Source organism: Podarcis tiliguerta (assembly GCF_965153285.1).
Source record: "Podarcis tiliguerta genome assembly, chromosome: 6".
Classification (NCBI taxonomy): domain Eukaryota; kingdom Metazoa; phylum Chordata; class Lepidosauria; order Squamata; family Lacertidae; genus Podarcis; species Podarcis tiliguerta.
The window spans coordinates 5437357-5456757 of record NC_139539.1 but is presented as its reverse complement, the minus strand read 5'-3'; the positions used below and the strand labels follow the sequence as shown (position 1 = coordinate 5456757).

Genomic DNA, 19401 nt, shown 5'->3' with positions numbered 1-19401 from the left:
GTTTGACCGGCCCATGAGCTGCCCCTGAACTGAGTTGCCCGCTTCCGCGCTGCGCTAAACCGGTGCAGCATGGTGCGGGGACTCGCTTCTGCGGCGCCAAAAATCGTGTCTGCGCATGCACAGAAACTGGAAATTGCATCTGTGCACGTGCAGATGCCAGAAATCGCGGGTGTGTGCACTTGCACATGCGCAATCCGGCCCACAGAGGATCTCTGCTGAACCGATCCGGCCCAGGCAAGATAAACTTACCGACCCCTGATTTAAACTATTTAAAGGCTATTAGAGAAACAGGATAAACATACAGTGGTGCCTCGCAAGACGAAATTAATCCGTTCTGCGAGTCTCTTCGTCTTGCAGTTTTTTTGTCTTGCGAAGCAACCCTATTAGCGGCTTAGCGGCTTAGTGCTATTAGCGGTTTAGCGGCTATTAGCAGCTATTAAAGGCTTAAGGGATTAGCGGATTAGCTGCTAAAAGGCTATTAGCGGTTTAGCAGCTTAGAAAAAGAGGTGGGGAGCGGAAAAAATCTCAAGACTCGCAAGACATTTTCATCTTGCGAAGGAAGCCCATAGGGAAATTCGTCCTGTGAAGCGCATTGGAAAACGGAAAACCCTTTCGTCTAGCGGGTTTTCCGTCTTACGAGGCATTCGTCTTGCGGGGCACCACTGTATAAGGCTCCACCACACATGGAAGGGAGCTGAGGGGAGGGGAAAGCAACAGAGGAACAGACAGGGCAGAGTGGCTAACCTCCAAGTAAATTCCCTACCTCAGGACCCCACCAATTTTTGCAGCAGTGGGGAAAAGGAACACAGTAAAGTAGACAAGGCAGAAAGGATTGAAAGTCTCCACTCAACCCAGCACCTTCATGGGGGTGCAATTTCCCCCCTTCCTAGACATCAGAACCATCATTTAATGTGTAGAGAAGGGGTGATAATCCCCTCTCCTTAGCTGATCTACACAGATCAGCAGAGGAGCAGGACTCGTGTGTCCTGTACACAGTGGTGGTGATCACACCCACATTGTTACGCAGCCTCTGGGGGTTAAGCCACTCCTGCAATAAGAACATGTGTAATAGATACCATGTGCAATATTATCTGCTTTGGGGTAGCCAGGCATTGTGATAAGCTCCATCCAAAAAGATGATGCACAGGCACATTGACCAACAATTGGCTATTCAGGAGCCTTTTCATCTAATCTGGTTTGCTGGTTGCATTGTAGAGCCAGGAGGCTCAAGTCCTGAAGCAGCTGGCGGAAAAGCGGGAGCATGAGAGGGAGGTGCTGCACAAGGCCTTAGAAGAGAACAACAACTTCAGCCGGCTGGCTGAGGAGAAGCTCAACTACAAGATGGAGCTGAGCAAGGAGATCCGTGAAGCTCATCTAGCTGCCTTGAGGGAGCGGCTCCGTGAGAAGGTAGGTGCCAGAGGCTCACACCAAACAAATCCCACACTTCCCAGTATCATTTCTGATATGAAGAACATGCCTCAGCTCGTTTCATATCACAGGTGATTCCAGGGACCATGAGGCGCCTCTGTGGGGCCCCTTTGTCCCACTCAAAGGCACCTTAAAAACTGAGTTAACAAAATGAACTCTACTTTTTGCTGCAGCTGTTGCATGTTGAGAAAAAATTAAATAGTTTCATACATTAAATTGAGGGTGCAAGTAGGTGAGACAGCTAGAGACCCACGACTGCTCTGAGGTTTTATTATAATCAAATGATATATAAACTTTGGGAAATCAAATCAAATGAAATAAATGATTTGGGGAGGTTTAAAGGGCAAATGCAACTACAGTACTATGACGGAATTGTTAGATGAAGATGGGCCTCCCTTGTGTCCTTTCCCCAGGCTACAACCCCCAGCCCCATTTCCCTGATCCAAATAAACAGACCACCCCCATCCCACAAGGTGCTTCCCATGGAGAAAAATATTCAGGTACTATGATGGAACACAGGGCAGCTCCTTGACACCGAGTGATTTTGATGGGGAAAATACACACGAGAAAGGGTCAAGCCCCTCTCCCTTAGTACTACAGCCCTGATCTACCACCCCATTTCCCAGGGCATTTGCCTTTTTAAAAACCAAAGGAGAAATGATCACAGCGCTCACACTAGAAGATCTAGTTTGGTCTTTAGTGTGATCGCCAATGAAGTCTTACTCAGAGTAGACTCATTAAAGTCAAAGGACTCAAGTTACTGGAATCCATTGATTTCAGTGTGTCTACTCTGAGTAGGTCTTAGTTGGAGATAACCCTTAGTCTTTAAGATGCCCCTGTTTCTTCTGCAGCGGACTAGCAAGTTTGTCCCACTGAAATTTGCAAGGAAGCATCAGCTGTCATGGATACTTTTCACACTGCATCTCATTTCTGTCTCTTTCAGGAATTGCACGCAGCTGAGGTGCGCAGAAACAAGGAGCAGCGGGAAGAGATTTCTGGATAAAGGGCTTTTCTACACAACTAGCACCTGCTTCCTAATAACTAACAAACAAAACTCAACACTTTTTTTTTTGGTCTAGATGAGGCAACATCTGATTTCTCCATTTCCATTTCCCTCCCCCCCCCCACCCTTCCCTCTGGTGTACCAAGCTTCATACCTCTCTCCTCTCTGTATCCTTAACTCATGGGGGTTCATAGGGGCCTCTCAGCAGAATAGCAACTAGTCCACAAACATTAAATATAGAATCCATAAACCAGCTTCTCTTCGGGCTTTTCTTCAGGAAAAAAAAAAGATAAACCTTAAACTAATGCACAAAAATTACGATGACACGCTGAACATATTTGGCAATGTTGTGAAGGTGAGGACTGTTCTCTATGAAGCATGGGCTGCTCTTGGTAGTTGTCTCAAGTGAATCAACAGTGTGCAGTTGGACAAAGAGAAGCCTGTTCTTGACAAGTAGGGCAATGGGCAATTTCACATGTTACAGGATTTTTTAAAGACATAAATCTAGCTTTTAAAAGTACACTTGAAATGTAAAGTGAGGGCAACACAGTTGAACCAGTATTGGCTATGGCTTCTTGCTGGGCATTGCTTGAGTGGCAAATATGTGTCTGTCACTCTGCAATGTGTGAAAAGGACCTACTAAGCCCTTAGCTTTCTGTGTGGCTGAAGTAGGGGCTGGATGATTGAGGGGTTTGGTTAGAAAGAGCCTCTTGCAGCTTATTCCTTGCTTTCTGTTGTCTGATTTGGAGCTGTTGGTAAATTAACTTAGTAGTTCAGAGCCTGTTTAGCCTCAGACCTAATCATGCCTATGAATCGAACTATGCTTTTATTTTCACAAGATTTGTCTTCAGGGCAAAAAAACTGGCTAGGCAAGGCCACTGCATGGTCAAAAGTTCTGTGGTAAACAAGAGGTATCTTGAAATCTGGAGTATTTCAGATACCAGTATTTCACGTTGACTATTCACATAATCAGAAAAGATACAATGTGCAGGACTTTAGCTAAATATGGTAGTAATCCACACCTCCCCCTAAGGATGGAAGCATCTTGTCAGTAGCATTACAGGAGGCAGATCTGGAGTACAGATCACACACCTTTGGTTTTTTCAGGTACTATATTGTAAAGGACATAAAACCCTCTGTCACCATCTCTTGATCGTTGTAACTTCCTATAAGTAAGGAGGGGAGACTCCCTGGAGGCATGTGCATCTGTGTTAATTGTGACATTTCAGAGATACAAACGTGAAAGCAACTGAATATTTTTATTTCAATAGTGCCTCCCCACCAAAAGTAGAGTGTATGATTCAGCATAGCTAGTAGAAATGTTCAAATACAATCTTCAGCAGTCCAAAGGTCTGCTGGAGCCAATATACACATTCCCCTAAAACAATTGGGTCCCAAAATTACCCAGCTTTAAACAGCAAAATAGATGCTTGGCACCATCAGTTGTCAATATTATTCACTTAATTAAATAACCCTCCTTCTTGCTCCTGGTATTAAAACAATCAAGATGCAGAAATTAAGGCAGTGTTATGCTTTCAGAATTGTAATGAAATTCAAAAAAACTGCAACCAGAAAAACCAAAAACCACCCTAATCTTCCTCAGTCCCTAAATGCCTGATGGGAGAAAAGGGCTTTATCCTGCCTCTTTCAAAAGTCAAAACAGTAAAGAAATTTAAAATAAAGGTTTTATAGCACATGCATGTTTAAATAGCTGGATCCAGCCCCCTTTCTCAATAAAACAGAAGCAGCCACAATTGAGAAAAGCTATAAGGAAAGGGCAACCACTCAGGGTTTAGAGCACCTTTCGGCTTTGCATGCAGAAGGTCCCCGGTTCAATCCCTGGCATCCCTTTGCCTTGTCTGAACTCCTGGAGAGCAGCTGCCAGCCTGTTTCCAGAATACTAAGCTCAATGGGTCAATGGTTTGACTTAGTATAAGGCAGTTTCATAAGTTCCTAGCTTTTGCTTTTATATTAATTTCAGGGGGAGCCAGCCATTCAAATATGCATATGCCATTCCACGTGCGTGTGTTTTGACATTTAAATCCAGAAAACTTTTCTTTTTTATAGTGGAATCTAAAAAATAAAGCATGCCTCACCCATTAGGCTGGACATGGCATTGGCTCGGGGGTGAGGTATGTGTGGTCAACCTCCCACTCTGCAGTTCAGTGGGTGGCCTTTTCAAGTTATTGTCTCTCAGCCTAAAGAATGCCACTTGGTTGCTGTGAGGGTTAAGAAAAAGTCAACCACTATAGAAATTATGTGCCTCATGGCACATTGTGCCATACCCCAGGGAAGGGGGGAGTGCTCCCTATTTCCCCTGGACCCACAGTTAAGGGGTCAAAGAAGGCACTGACTCCCCTCTAGTCTGCTGCAAGAATGACTTTATTTTAGGTCTTCCGCTTCAGCAGGCCAGCCTCTGCCATGCCCCAGGTTGCTCTCAACAGCCCTTCTGTAGACCTCCTCTCCTTGGGTGCCTGGCTTCCATACTGTTGGCCTTGGCAGACTTAAGCCCAGGACTTCAATGTGGAGGAAAGGAGGCCAGGTAAACTATTCCCTCTTTGGCTTCACTCAATGGGGCTTAAGGAAAGTCTGAAGATGGCTGCTGGCAAGGGAACGAGGGCAGCCTGTCTGCTGAACTTCCACTGCCCACTTCCCCATCTCTGAGGCTTTTTAATATCCTCCAGGTTCCCCCACCTTTCATTCCAGCTGAGGCCCAGCAGCTGCACTACTTTGCCTCCCTCAGGCAGATGAATAAGAGCTTTGCCTAGCTCCTTCCAGCACAGGTGGAACCTCCTAGCAATGTCCAACTATTGCCTCCTCAGCAGCCATTGCACGGTTGGCGCTTGGTGGCGGCGACTGGGGCCTTCTTAAAGTACTGGCAAAGGTCTAAGAAGGCCCTGTGGCCCGTCACAGATATGGTTGGATGAATGCTGGTTCTAGTGCAACATCCAGTCTGACAGGAAGAGATTTATTGTAGGCAGAGCTTTAAGGTAGGGTCAACTGTATACATATTTGCTCAAAAGCAAGGCCCACTGAGTTCAATGAGGATTGTATCTTAGTTTTGTGTGCATAAGGTTGCAGTGCCCACAGCTAAACATGTTGTGTTTTTAAAGCATTTTTTTGGTAAGTCGGGGGCCCAGGTCTGTTCCTTCAAAAGTACGTCCTGTGGAGTGAGTTTTCACAGACGAGATCAAAAGGAACAGTGTAGGGAGCCAGTGCTCTGTAGGAAGGAAAGGAATTGGCACAATTTGGGGCAGAGTATGATGTCAATCTGCTGTTACATCTAGAGAGCTGTCCATGATACATTTCTGGCATATTGTATAGTGCATGTGTACAGGGAAAAGATGGGACCAAAACTAGAGCGTAGTGCAAAGTAATCAGGATGTGCTAGACGGATTTTAATTTTAAAACAGACTTGGGAAGAAAAGTGTTTACAAATACAAGTGGTATTTCAAAATACTAGGATTATCAACATTCCCTTTCTAACAACTCTTTCTAACCTATTGATATGTCACTGAGACCATTTGGTAGCTTGGGAGTTTTTCATCTGTCACGTGATGAATCCTTCATGTCCCATAAGCCAAAAGGTGCTTTGTTAACAACTAAGACAGTCCTCTTCAGTGCACCAGAAGCATGGAAAGGGGGGTAGGCCTTTAATCTCTTTAAGTAATATAACCTAGTTCAGATTGAAGCTCTGCCTCCTGCCATTTCCAGCAGAGTCACCCTGGTTAATCTCATGACACTGCAGTTATTTAAGTAGTTACTGTGTGGGTAGAGGAGAATGATCCTACCTGTATGCAAGGCTGTTCCTTTGGCTACTGTTATGTACATCTTAGATAGCACTTTTAGTACAAAGGGCATCGCAATGCAATTTTTTGCGCCCTGTAAAAAATTCATCCTTATTCCAGTTTTTAAGATGAAAGCTAAGGCTGAGAGACAATGGCTGTCCACAATCAAACATACAATTCAGCCTACATCAAACTACGTTCCACCTGCATTGGCCATAGATCCACATTGGTTCCGAAATCTTAAAGAGTTCCCACTGAAGGAAGGGCCTGAATTGTGGAGCACCAAAACTTACCCCAATGCCAGCCCCAACAGTGACAAATAAGTATTTTGTCCTTGAGTAGGTATAACTACATACTAGCCTAGTATCTCTCCCTCTGACTATTCCTTTCTTTTTGTTTTCCTGGATCTGCAATGATTCCATTCTTTGTGGTTTCTGGTCAGAGCTCAGTTGTGCCTTTTCAGACATCAGGTAAGCGGTTTGATGACCCATGTGCCACTTTGGGGGCACCAATGTTGTCAGTTGACATCATGTTGTAGATGCTTCCCCCTCCTTCTCCCAGTGTCTCTCTTGTCTAGGTTTTACTATTACTTCCCCTTTGGTGGTAAGGGTTCTTATGGGAACTGCTTCTCTTTGAAATTCATAAATGGGGTAAGACATTTTCTTTTCTAGTAGAAAAGGCCTTTACAGCCATATTGGAGCCATAGTTCTCAAGCATGACTACTGTGTGCCTCCTAGATTCATAAGAAGAAAGATCTAGACTGGATAGACCCCCAAGGTCCATGGAACCATTAGGGAAGCCATCTGTTGGGCTGGGGCAGGTGAGCATTCAGCCAACTGATCCAGTCAAGGCACAGGTAAAAATTGGCTGGAAGTCAGGTGGAGCTGTGCACCTTCCCTGGCACACATCCTGCCTTCCACTTGGGAGTACCAGGGCATTAGCAGAAAAGCTTTGTTTCCAAAGAAAGGGGCCATGTCACAAAGAAATGTCTGTTCAGAGGCTCAGAAAGAAAATAGAAGCATCATCCCAGGGGTGGCAAGACAGGTGCTTGGAGCCAGGAAAGAATTGGGTTTGAATGTCTGAGCTATTGCATCAGTTTCTAAATAGCAGCCATCCTAGAAAAGCACCTGTGTATAATGCAGAATCATCTCATCCATGCTATAGTGATGATAGTTTAAAATGTTAAATAAGTTTTAAGGAAAAATAGAGTTCGTGTGTAAGAAGTGGTGGCAGTCCTCAGTGCCCATGTCCTCTGGTGGGACCTGGGAAAATGTCTGCAAGATGTTAACGATGTCTTGTTTGCTGTGGTGCTGGGTGTTTGCTTGGTGTGTACTTCTGACTTGCTGTAAATACTGTTTTTAGTACTATGGTTATGATGGCTGATATTGATCATAATGGTGACAACAACTAGAAATGTCATAGTCATGAGCACAAGCTCAAAAGCAGCATTCACTCTGGTAGTTATCCATTTTGCATCAAAAGCATTTAGAGTCAAGCATGGAACCTAGTTTGTCATTGGAGAACAACCTCTATCTGAGTTCTACCACTTCAGGCTGCAACTGGGGGCTCACATGATTGAATGCTCCTCCCTATAAAAACAGAATCTGGTGCATATGGAAAGCTATCATTTCAGGAATAAAGGGAGGTTAAAGCTCTTCTCTGATACCTAGATTTGTATGTGCAGGGGTATTTTTATAGTAAAGAACGTCTGAGCATTCCATCATGAAGTCTAACCTACAGTCTGAAGTTGTGCAGCTTACTGCCTTGGTGAGAACTAGGCCAGAGTAATAGCAGGAAGAGTTAATATCAGTGCATTCTCAGTCTTTTTTGCTTACTGGAACAGATGGGCTGTTTCACATATGAAGAAATCTATAGATTTGGGAAAGAAACACAGATCAAAACAAGAAAAAAAGTGTGAGAATTCAATAGTAAGTTGAGCAGATACTGGAATAAACTGTTCTGAGGATGGTAGGAGGAAAAGGGCAGAGTGGGGGGAAATGCAAGGAAGTCTTGACATTCTGAAAGGTCTAGGTCCACTTTAGCTTTCGTCTGTTGAGATCCAATGATCCAGCCTACCTCTTAAGGTAGAGGCAACTTTCAACTAGACAGAGGTGTCATATTCTCTGTAGGTGCTTCCTTCCACTTCCTGACCCCACAGTCATGGAGCTCAGTGTGTTCTGCGGCTGCTCCTTGGGTCCCATTCACCATTTCAGATCTACATAGCAAATGATGCACAACCAGCCCTGATTTTGTGATGCTGTTCTTGAAGAATAACTTGTGTTCCGGAGACTCTAATATGTGCAATCATTGGAAGTCTTAGGCTTGATTTATAAATGTGCGCATCCACTATACCAGGGACAGCCAGTCTGGTGCTCTCCAGCTGTTGTAGGACTACAGCTCCCATCATCCCTGACTTGGCCAGGGCTGATGGAAGTGAGAATCTAATATCTGGAAGGCTGTCTCTGGAAGTTCTGCGGTATTAGATCCAAATGGCCAATGCACACACACAAAAGGGCTTAGCCCTTAGGGCCAGGCTTTCCCAACCTTGTGCCTTCCAGACATCTGGGGGGGGGCACCAGACCAGGGAAGGCTGCCTTAGGCAGTCAATGAATTCTGCCCATAGTGCTCACTATGAAGAATGGGGTCTTTATTTCCTTCACTTTTAACTCTTTCAGTGCCTTGAGATATAGCCTGCATATCCAAGGGTACGCTGATGTTATCAGGCATGTTGTCAGGTGGAAATTTGCATCAGGTGTTATCAGTACAGATGCATTACGTTGTGTAAAGAAAACGATACCAAATGTATCAGGATCTCCACATTTGGATGTATCAGGGAAGCCAGGGGATGAGTTTATCCAGTATCAATCGGTGCATCCAAGAAAGTACTTTTTTCTATAGAACTGGATATAACTTGAATTACAATGGGTGCTTATAAGGATATTTTACTCATGGTGCAAACAAATCAGGAGGGGGCTAATAAAATGGGCAGGTACCCACTTGAATTGATTGTGGAGAATTCTTACCTGTGGTGCACATATCCACAAATTAAATTCATGTCTGTTTGATTCCTAGAACCCTAAAAAAAAGAAATTGGGAGATTCTAAAGGAGTAAGCAAAAAATCCTAAAAACAGTCTGCAATGAGGACTTGGCATGCTCAGTGCTTGTAGAACACCGGCTAACAGTTGAGGGGACCAAAGACCGGCATGTGCATGGAAATGTATCCTGAACAGGAGTGTTCTACACTGCATTTTGTTGCAGATCCTACTTTTATAATTTTTTTTTAAAATGGAACTGGAAATTCAGTTCAGTCTTAATAACATTTAGGTGTGCTACTGAAATGCATGCTGCTTTGAGAGATTATGAACCAAATTAACTGCCACAGCAACTAAAATTAAGGCTGGGGGAGGGAGGGAATCAGCTGAGAGGGACTAAGCAATGCTTAGGTGTCCCAGAGTGGCTTTACACATTTTCAAAGCTGAGTTGCCACATTTCCATATGCATATTGGTGGACCCTGCTCAGTGCAAGAGAAGATAAATTTTGCAATTTATCATTAGTAAATCCAAAGAAGGGCTACAACAGTTCTGTATCATATCCCAAGCACTAAATATTCCACTTATTTTAAGAGAGCCACAGACACCTGCCTTTAAGGGGGGGAGAGAGAGGTTGTAAGGACTTAATGGTCTTTGTACATGCATACTTAGGAAATTTTCATTTCAAGCACTATTTGGTTGCTGTGTTGTTGAACAAAGCCAGTGTTCTTGTTGGGGGAGACTTACTCTAAATCAGTGGTTCCTAATTGGTCGTCTGCATCACCCGCCCAGGGGGTCTGTGGCACCATTCACATAATAAGATGCACCCAGTGGCTGGGGCAACCCAGTCAGATGGGTGGGGTACTATTATTATTAAGAAAAAATTCAAAAGTAGGTGGTCCGTGACTTGGCTTTTGAAAAACAGGGGTGGGGGATGAGTGTCCTGCCGTACTTAGCTAATTGGGAACCACTTCCCTAAATGTCCTCTTGCAAAGTGGTTATTGCCCAAGAACTGCAATCACAGCATAAAGGAAGTTTCCTGCTGCTCCATGAACATCCTTATAGTAGCTCTAGGTATTTTATTGATTGCCTGGCTCAAATGGCTCCATTCAGGTACTCTTATAGGCAGCAAGTACTACATCACTAAATGCATGTGGCAAAATTCACACACAAACAGAGATACAAGAGACAGTTGGAAGTAAGTGGCAAGAAATGACTGTTTATGGCCCTGTTGATGTTACTGTATAGCAGATTTCATATTAAGGATCACTAATAAAGCTATTTCTGTGGTCTTGTCTCTCTTGAGCAATGACAACATAGGCACATCTCAGCATTTGGGTTTCTACAATCCATAAGCTTGCTGTAATGGAAAGAGAGTAGTGACCACTGGATGCTAGAGGTGTGTAAGATGTGTGAAGAAAGGATGCAAGCTTGCTGGATTTCTTATTCTAGTTAGCAGATGAGTGGATCGACTTTCTCTACAACTACCGGTGTTATGGCTACACTTCCTTGGAAGGAAGTCCAATCAAACCAAACAAGCTTACTACCTGGGCAAACATGGTTATGACTGAGCTAAAAGGCTGGTGAGCACCTTTCATATATAAAATGGAGAGACCTTCACAAGTGAACTGTAAAGGTTGCTGCTTGATAAGCATTATGTAAAAATATGACCCTAAAAGTAGGCTCCTACTCATGCAAAAGGAGGCTCAGGCTACAAAAGTGGACTTCAAAACACCTAGGTAGCTGTCCAAAATTAGATGGTGTTTCAGTTCCCGTACCCCCCCCCCCCAGAACTGCCCTCCTATTCCCTCCTGATAGTCTGTTTGAATGTTGTTGGCCTTGCACAAGATTCACTTCTTAGGATGCAGCATGTGCTGTCTTTGTCCTTTCCAAATAGACAGGAAAAAAGAATGTGTAATAGTGCCATGAATGGACTTTTCTCACTCTTTAAGATAAGCCTCGTCCGATTCCTTTAAATCTACCACGTGCATTTCATTGTCAAATTGAGGTTGTTGTTGTGCAAAGAAGTGATTAATGAGGAAAAAAAAGAAATAAACTTGGTATGAAACCACAACTCTCTGTTTTTATTAATTCATTTAATACAATTAGTTTTCCAGCGCAGCAGTTCTTTCTGGGAAGCTCTTCAGCTGCCTTGCAAGACAACACAATTATCAATTTTCTCCTATTTGAGCATGTCCTCTTCTCACTGTAGTGACAGCAAAGCCCCACTGTATATCCAAAAATAGCAGCAACTCACATATGCAGGTTTGAAGAAATATTAACCAAACTCCTTAATCAGCTTATGGAAGAAATCTCACACTAAGAAGTTGCAACCACATCCCCATACAGGTCAAAGCTTTTGCTAGACAGCCTGGAACACTGTCAGAGTGGGTGTCAGGAGTAGCTCAGTAGTAACTCAGTGTGTCAGTGAAGTTAACTCTCTTTATGCAACGAAGCAATACCGCGCAGGAGGCCAGGCCTAATGAGCACAGCAACTTCTCCCAGTAGATCTTGCTCCAATGAGGCAGATGTGAGCGGCCTTCCCACAGCTCCCTAAATCTCCTCCTCCCTGGGTGCTACCAAAACAATCTGGAGGCTCCTTCATCTTACCTGTCTTTGCTCCACCCTCTTCAGGTTCTGGGAAACTAAGGGGGAGGGGAGCTTGTTGCAGCAGGAGGGGGAGACCCCCTGGCTTCTTCAGCAGCCTGACATCATTGCCTCTTGGCCCCCCCTCCTCTCCAGCCTCCTCTTCTGCTCTGGGTCTCCACTGCTCTCTGTCACACTCTTCCTGCTCACAAAGCCTGTTACCTCTTCAGCTTCCAACTCGTCCTTCTCCCAGTCTGTTCCCTCTTTAACTCATCATCGTCCCACCACTAATCCCCTGGCTCTGAGACGTCTTCCCGTGAGGATTCCGCAGCTAGTGCCTCCCGCCACTCCTCTGTGTACTGCTGGTCCATGACAAATGCTGCCCCAACAGTGTGATCCTGTGCATGACTATTAAGATGTAATAAATCCAGTAAATTCAATGTAGCCTAGATTAAAATTGTTGCCTAATAGAGCCCAGCTCCTCTGACTGGGCAAGTGGTAGAGAATATATTTTGCATGCAGAAGATACCAGGTGCAGTCCCTACATTTCAAAAATAACGTGGAGGGAAACCAGTGAGGCACTGATTTCTGGATACGAACTCTATAGGAAAGACAGGGAATGGCATATGTCACTATTTCCATTAAAGAAGACATGAGTCCAACAAGTTACGAAAACCCAAAAGGATCTGACTCCTCAAAATCACTGTTGGTTGTGATACTAAGCTGAGTACTAAGGATATTGTATAACACCAGCCCCCTGACCTTTACGTATCCTCGTTTTTTGTTTTCCTTGGATCAGGTCCTGTAACAATAAGGGTAAAAATGACTTCAGTAATCCTGAAGCAGCCTGTCCCTGAAGAACATTGCCAAAGGCATGCTATCTGGAAGAGAGAATATCCCTGTGTTTGTTATGTCATGATGTTTTTCTCTGCAGCAAAACTACATTCATGGAACACTTGCCGAAAGTTTACCTACCGGTATCTTGAAAAGTCCACATCCTTCTGTATTACATACCCAGTGTGCCATTGCTATACACTAGTCAAGGGAGGTGCAAACAAATGTTTATTGGCCCACAGTCACTCCAACATATGCATAAGTAGAGTACTGGGTGGCGCTGTGGGTAAAAGCCTCAGTGCCTAGGGCTTGCCGATCGAAAGGTCGGCGGTTCGAATCCCCGCGGCGGGGTGCGCTCCTGTTGTTCGGTCCCAGCGCCTGCTAACCTAGCAGTTCGAAAGCACTCCCGGGTGCAAGTAGATAAATAGGGACCGCTTACTAGCGGGAAGGTAAACGGCGTTTCCGTGTGCGGCTCTGGATCGCCAGAGCAGCGATGTCACGCTGGCCACGTGACCCGGAAGTGTCTCCGGACAGCGCTGGCCCCCGGCCACTTGAGTGAGATGGGTGCACAACCCTAGAGTCTGTCAAGACTGGCCCGTACAGGCAGGGGTACCTTTACTGTCACTCAGAACACCAATTCAACTGCCCTGAAGGCTTGCTTCTCTTCCCTCCTATTCTTCCGAGTTCCACTTGATTTTTTTTTTTTACTTAAATAATGATATATTATTAGTAACATATTAACATTCAGAAAAGGCAAAATTCTTGGGAGACTGTGAATTAACAGATTAATTATACAAGGATTGAAGGGTGCTCTCCAATAAAAAGATGTCTCCAAATGAACCACCCTGATCTCACACTCATAGTATTTTCTCTTTTTCAACTAGGTTGCATGGCACCTGAGCTGAAGCTGTTCAGTTTGCTTCCACTACTGGCAGCCTATGATAGGATAACATTGTCACCGATTCTTGTAAACATGGCTTCAGCCTCTGGAATCTTCACATAGGCCTTCACAATCCCTGTGAAATTCTATTTCATGACAGATTAATTTTCGTTTCTTGTTCTCGTGTTTTTTCACAATTTGGAGAAGAAAGCACACAGCTGTTTCAGAACCCTTGTCCTTGGCAATAACAGGACAGCATGAGAGGGTGTTTTTTTTCTCAAGAAGAGGACTGAAATACATGGGTGATTCATCATCCACCAAGATTATCATTATTACCTGCTGCAACACCAAGATTTAAAGCCTTGTCTGAAGTGTTAAGGCTTTGAAGTCATCAACAAAACAGCAATACCATGATTACTTTGTAACATGCTTGACCAGATCCGTTAAGTAATCTTTCTTTGGCGATCACTCATAGCTGAGTAAGATTGTCTTCCATAAACACGGTTTTAACAATGAGTCCATAAGTGACTGTGGAGGCCAATTCTGGATCCACACATCCTTCCACAGTGGGGACATTGGTTTCCGGGCAGGAGTTGATCAGGGTGTGGGTTTGCCAGGCGTGCCTTCCTCTTAGCACGTTTCTCCATTGCGTCCTGAGTTCAAGTGTCTTCAAAGTCGATGACACCTTTAACAGCTGGATTAAGTAATGCAAAGCTTCTGGCTCATGGAACAGGACACCTTGATTTCATTTGAATACATATATGAATATAAAAATTGTTTCCTGTTTGGCTTGGTGTTTAAGTTACACAAGATGTGCAGGTTTTAATTTTTCTCATTCCCCACATTTTAATCGAGCATTTGTTTTGCTTCACGTGGATTCCCCCAACCCCCCTTTGCTACCTACCCTAAACCTTTGAGGAGGGAGGGCGAGAACTGATGGCCGGACCCTGTAATAACATTGGGGGTTAAAAAAGCATAATGTGTAAATACCCTAAATAAATCAATCAATTCCTTAGTAGTTTTTTTCCATATATCAATTTTTGCAACGCGCACCCCGCGGAAGCCGCCCTCGACGTTATTTACAAAACGTGCACTTGCGTATTGAATTTGCTTTTGAATCGTGAATCCCCAGAGGCGGAGGACGCTGCTCATTGGGCAGCGCAGAAACCCGCCTAAAGAAATAAAGCAAAGCAAAAGCACGCCGCCCGAGTATTCACAGGGCGCGCTCCCGAAACACAAGCGCGCTCTCGGTCTCGGTCTCTCTCGCCAAAGCGCGCGAAGCCGGCGAAGCCAGCTCTGCCCCTTCTCCGCGTTCCACCTCGCGCAGGCGCGCTGCGCTCCCGCCGGGACTTATTTCACCCCGGCGAGCCCGAAAAGAAGTTGAGAGCAGCGGCGGCGGCCTCCCATATCCACCCCCGCCCTCGCCGTGTCAAATAAGTCTCGGCTAGGTAGCTGGAGGAGGAGGGGGGGGGGAGGAGGCCTGCGCCTGCGCAGAAAGGACCCGAGGCGCCCTGCGCGCGCGCCGCAGCCCAAGCTTCCCTCAGAGATATATATAGACAAGCCAAGGCAGCCATTTCCCTTCAGACACCCCCCCCCGCCCGCCCCGCGGGGAAAAACAAACAAAACCCACCTCCTCCTCCTCTTTCTTCTTCTCCACCCGCTCGGACGGAACCCGAGGCCGGGCGTCGGACGGCAAGCGGCTGAGGTAAGGCAGCCCCTCCCCGCCTTCCGTCCAGTCCGTCAGGTCCCTGCGGAGCGTCAGGACGTGACGGCGGCGGCGGCAGCGGCAGGAACGCTCGGCCGTCACCCTCCCCTCCCCCCCCCTCCGCCGCCCCGCATTTCCCTCGCGCAGCCAGTGGCGCCAGGCGCGCGCGCGCCGCCCTCCTCCTCGCGCTCTGCGGCGGCGCCCCCCCCCCTCACGCGCTGCGCAGAAAGAAGGGGGGGGCGGGCGGAGGAAACACGCGGCCCCGTGCGCGTGCCCGCAGTCGGCGTCGCGAGCCAGCATTAAAGGGCTGGACGGCTTCCCCCCCCCCGTGTGGACGGGAGGATTTCTTCGCGGATCTTTCCGCGGAGGAGGAGGAGGACCTCGCGTTTCTCCTCACAGGCTCGAGGGAGGCTCGTGCGCGCGCGCGCACTGTTGCATATACGCGCGTGGTGCGCGGGAGGCTCGCCTCTTTCTTGCTTGCTTACTTGCCTCGAGCCCGGTTCCAAATATAAGTCTTGTTTTTGTTTACCCTTTAAAAAAAAAACACAGAAAACTTATACAGCACTTTTCTCAATGGCGATTATTTATTTAACGGAATTTGTATGCCGCTTCATGTGGTTTGTTTGCTGGCACTCAGCTGTGTCAGGAGTAGAGATGGGAAGGCGGGGGGGGGGGGGGGAGATTGGATATTTAAAGAATACATTAGAAAGTATTATGATAATGCAAATCTCCTGACAGATTTAGATTGAATCTTGAAGTATAAGGAAACGTATCAAAGTAAAATTTATTTTGATAAGTAACAGAAAATAATAATAATAATGAAGTGCACATAGATTAATAAACTGTAAAAAGTACAATGAGGTGAATCGGAACGTTGTTATTGTCTGTGTTTGTTTGTATGGGTTTTTTGTCCTGTTTGTGTTATATGTAAATAGTTTTGTAATAATTGTTTTGAAAGAAAAAATAAGGGGAAAAATTGGGAAATTAGGGGAAAACCTGCCCCCCCCCCATTTTCCTGATTTTTTTTCCCCAGGCCTTCCCATCTCTGGTCAGGAGATAAGTGGAAGAGTGGGCTTTCTGATATGAAGTCCAACCACTGGAGAGTTTTACAGCGCCTGCTGTGGCTGTAGACACCCATACGGGAGAGACACGTTTTGTTGCAGGTAGGGCAGAAGAAGGTGTCCGGTTGGGCAGGTTCAGGTTTGAGGGTTCCCCCCTCTGTGTTCCTCCCAGTGGTCATTCCTCCTTTGGTCATGATACATATATTAGTACTACAAGTGCTTCTTCCTTTTTGCAAAGTGCAGGAGGGAGGGATGCCTGAGGTCCCTGGGCAAGAAGCCTTGCCTCTGGTGCTTCCCCTCTTTGGCTCGTGGCCTCCAGCCTCTGCCCCTAGGGATGACAAGTCCCACAAACATGTGGGCCCCAACTCTGATGGTTGGCACAGGAGTACAATCCCCTCCCCCAAAGGAGCTTGCAATCTGCAGTTTTGAAAGAGGGGAGGCAACAAAATGAGATTTAAAAATTACAAATAATTTTGAAGCAGGGTTTTTTAAAAAAATAAATCAATCAAAAATTAAGACCATATCAATGTTACTCTTTGTATAGCGCCAACTGGTGCGCATTGTGTTTTCCCAAAAAGGAGAGAACAGGTCACTGCAGCAGTTTACAATTTGACATGGCAGAACATAAAGGAAGGGGGTTAATAAAATTAATGACTTCATATGGGCAGAGTTTAAAACAATCTCAGATTGTTAGAATAGCCAAAATACATTAAGGCAGTAGCATAAAATAAAAACCACCAGCAGAAAGAGCATTCACAAAGCTCAAGAAGTACAAGTGAGTCAGTTTTGTTTGGTAGTTGCTGCATGCAATAGTTGCAGCAAAAAGGGCCTCTGCTTAATTAACAGCAATCTTGCACCTATTTTGGGAATCTCAATGTCTGCATATAAACCACTGTAAGGGGATAAACCACTTCATTTCAGGTTATTATGTAATAGATAATAGATAGAACTAGTTGCAGGCAGGGAAAAAATGAGATGACTGCAGCTTTTTAAACTTCCTTCTGTCAGATTGCTAAAGTGCTGTATGACGGTGGACCAAGCTAGTTGTATTTTTGCATTATCTCCGAGTTCATCCCACAGTATGCGGTTTTTCCAGTTTATTCCTTTTAGGTACCGAAAGCATATTTTATCTGTAGTTCTCTTGAAAGGGTGAGTGTGCATAACCTGTTTCACAGATTCTTCCAGTCTGCCTTTTGCCAGATGCACTTCCCCTGCACATATCTGGAGACGTGCGTCTTTCAGACTAAATTAGGGTATTTGCCAGGAGACTGAGTGGGCAAAGCAGCAAATATGACTGCAGTGTCAACCAAGCCGTGCAGGAATGACTGTGGTTTTGGTTTTCATAGACCTTGCAGACACAAACCCTTGAATGGGTACCATTTGCTGCATACTTGTACTTCTCTCTTTAGTTTGCCCAGGATCCCAGGTTGAGCACTGGAGGTCATTCTCAAATCTTAGTTTAAAAAGAATGCTCAGATATCCCCTCTTTTTAAATATGCTTACTCAGTTCATTGCTTGTGAATTGTCAAATCTTGCTCAGCGTGCAATGGCTGCTGGTACTGTTTTTCCTTCCTCTTTTTTCCCTTCTTCTGCTTACAGCCTCATAGCATGATATGGTGAGTCTGCCGCATATCTAAATGTTGTATACAGTCTCTTTCCCGTCTTCAAATGCACCCCATCTTGACTCAGTGCTGCAATTGTGGCTTTTAGTACCCCAAAAAAATCTTTAATAAAAATCATTTTTTTAAAAAAGAAAACATCCTCCTTGCTTTTACAGGGGACAAGAACCTCTTATGACACATTGCTGATTTTAAACTTTGTTCATTGGCTGCTTACAGTTTACTCGTTTTGCTTTATTTCAGCCTTGCATATAAATCTCACATGGACACACAAACATTGCCAGATACGTGGCTATATAGTGGTTTATTGTAAGAGGATTTCTAAAATGCTGTCTCATTTAAAGAATAAAGCAGTGTATAATAAAGTCATTAAAATATTGTAGAGCAGAGTAAATGACAAACAGTGAATTAAATTAATTTTCTAAAAGTGCTTGCCAAAGCTATATGGGGATGTGCATGGTCTATGAAAAATCCATTATTGCGTAAGCTCCTGAAACTGGTTGCTGGTTAGTAGCAGGAGCCATGGTGTCTGTGTGTATAGCCAATGGTCAGGGATGGCAGAAGTTACAGTCTAGCAACATCTGGAGGGCCACTGGTTCTCCATTCCTGCATTAAAGGATTAAAAGGGCTTTGGAGAGTCACTGCCAAAATAGGCAGTACTGAACTACGTAGACCGAGGCTCTGACTTGGTATAGGATAGTTTCATGTATTCAGCTTAAATGTCTTAACTCATCCGACAACCAGTGTACCTTGCTTCTCTGCCCCCATTGCATCCTTCAGTAGCTATCCAGCAGAGCTTTTCTGTGCGTTACCTGAGGTATTAACATCTACTCCGGGGAATGGAGTTTTAAACCGTTCAGAATCTCACTGTCTTTTAGAGAAGTGTTTTGGCTTCTCTATCACATGCACAAGCAGCCATTTGGGATCCAGTTCTCTGGCATTTAACTCATCTAAGATGTGGGCTTTCACAGAAAGAGCCACTGTGTGCTTGTTCTGTTGAGCCATCTTCCTCTTAAGCACCCTGTCCTTCTGAAATTGCACTGGGTCTCGTTTCCTGGTGTGTAGTATGTGTGTGCGCTTCTGATTCCTTTTACATTCAGATGTAGAAAACCAAATATTCCGCTGGCCAGATCGGCAGAGCAATAACCTCTTCACTCTTTGGTTCTGTAACAGCAGAGTGAAGATTCCAGGAGGGGCTTTCCACACATTGTTGGTGCTTTTTTGCCGTACGAGCCTTCCTGCGGATGGCAACCCCAGATGTGAGTGTTCACATGGAGGAGGTGGTGGTGGTCACAACTCCAGACAACATAGCTGACAGCAGTAACATGGAGGAGGTGAAAACGGTGCTAGTTACCACCAATCTCTCCCAGCATAGGTAAGCAAACGGTCATTAGTTAGCCTCTGGGATGGCTGACGTTAGCGTTGTAAGCTGCTGCGCACACCCTGTTCATTTCACTTCAGTTTGG

General features: G+C 45.1%; 2 protein-coding genes and 1 long non-coding RNA gene across 7 annotated transcripts in view; 2 read left to right on the top strand and 1 right to left on the bottom strand.

Moving 5' to 3' along the window:
- STMN3 (stathmin 3) overlaps window positions 1-11324 on the top strand; it is a 28503-nt gene extending 17179 nt beyond the window's left edge. For both annotated transcript variants that reach the window (XM_083447717.1, XM_083447718.1), the window contains exons 4-5: window positions 1216-1407; window positions 2372-11324. In XM_083447717.1, the coding sequence (XP_083303843.1) occupies window positions 1216-1407; window positions 2372-2431 (252 nt within the window). In that variant the 3' untranslated portion in view covers window positions 2432-11324. The remainder of the gene's footprint in view (window positions 1-1215; window positions 1408-2371) is intronic.
- On the bottom strand, window positions 11314-15287 carry LOC310680739. Its single transcript, XR_014512894.1, has 3 exons — window positions 15181-15287; window positions 13284-14497; window positions 11314-12940 (listed from the first exon to the last, which is right to left on the bottom strand). It is a non-coding gene; the product is annotated as an uncharacterized lncRNA (long non-coding RNA).
- GMEB2 (glucocorticoid modulatory element binding protein 2) overlaps window positions 15088-19401 on the top strand; it is a 17993-nt gene continuing 13679 nt past the window's right edge. For 2 of the 4 annotated variants that reach the window (XM_083447466.1, XM_083447464.1), the window contains exons 1-2: window positions 15100-15255; window positions 19109-19310. Coding sequence is in view for 3 of the 4 variants with exons in the window: in XM_083447464.1 (XP_083303590.1) it covers window positions 19180-19310 (131 nt within the window). In the remaining variant the exon portion in view is untranslated. Of the gene's footprint in view, window positions 15256-16238; window positions 16419-19108; window positions 19311-19401 lie in introns of those variants that run through there. The other 2 variants (XM_083447465.1, XM_083447463.1) reach the window with 2 other exon arrangements.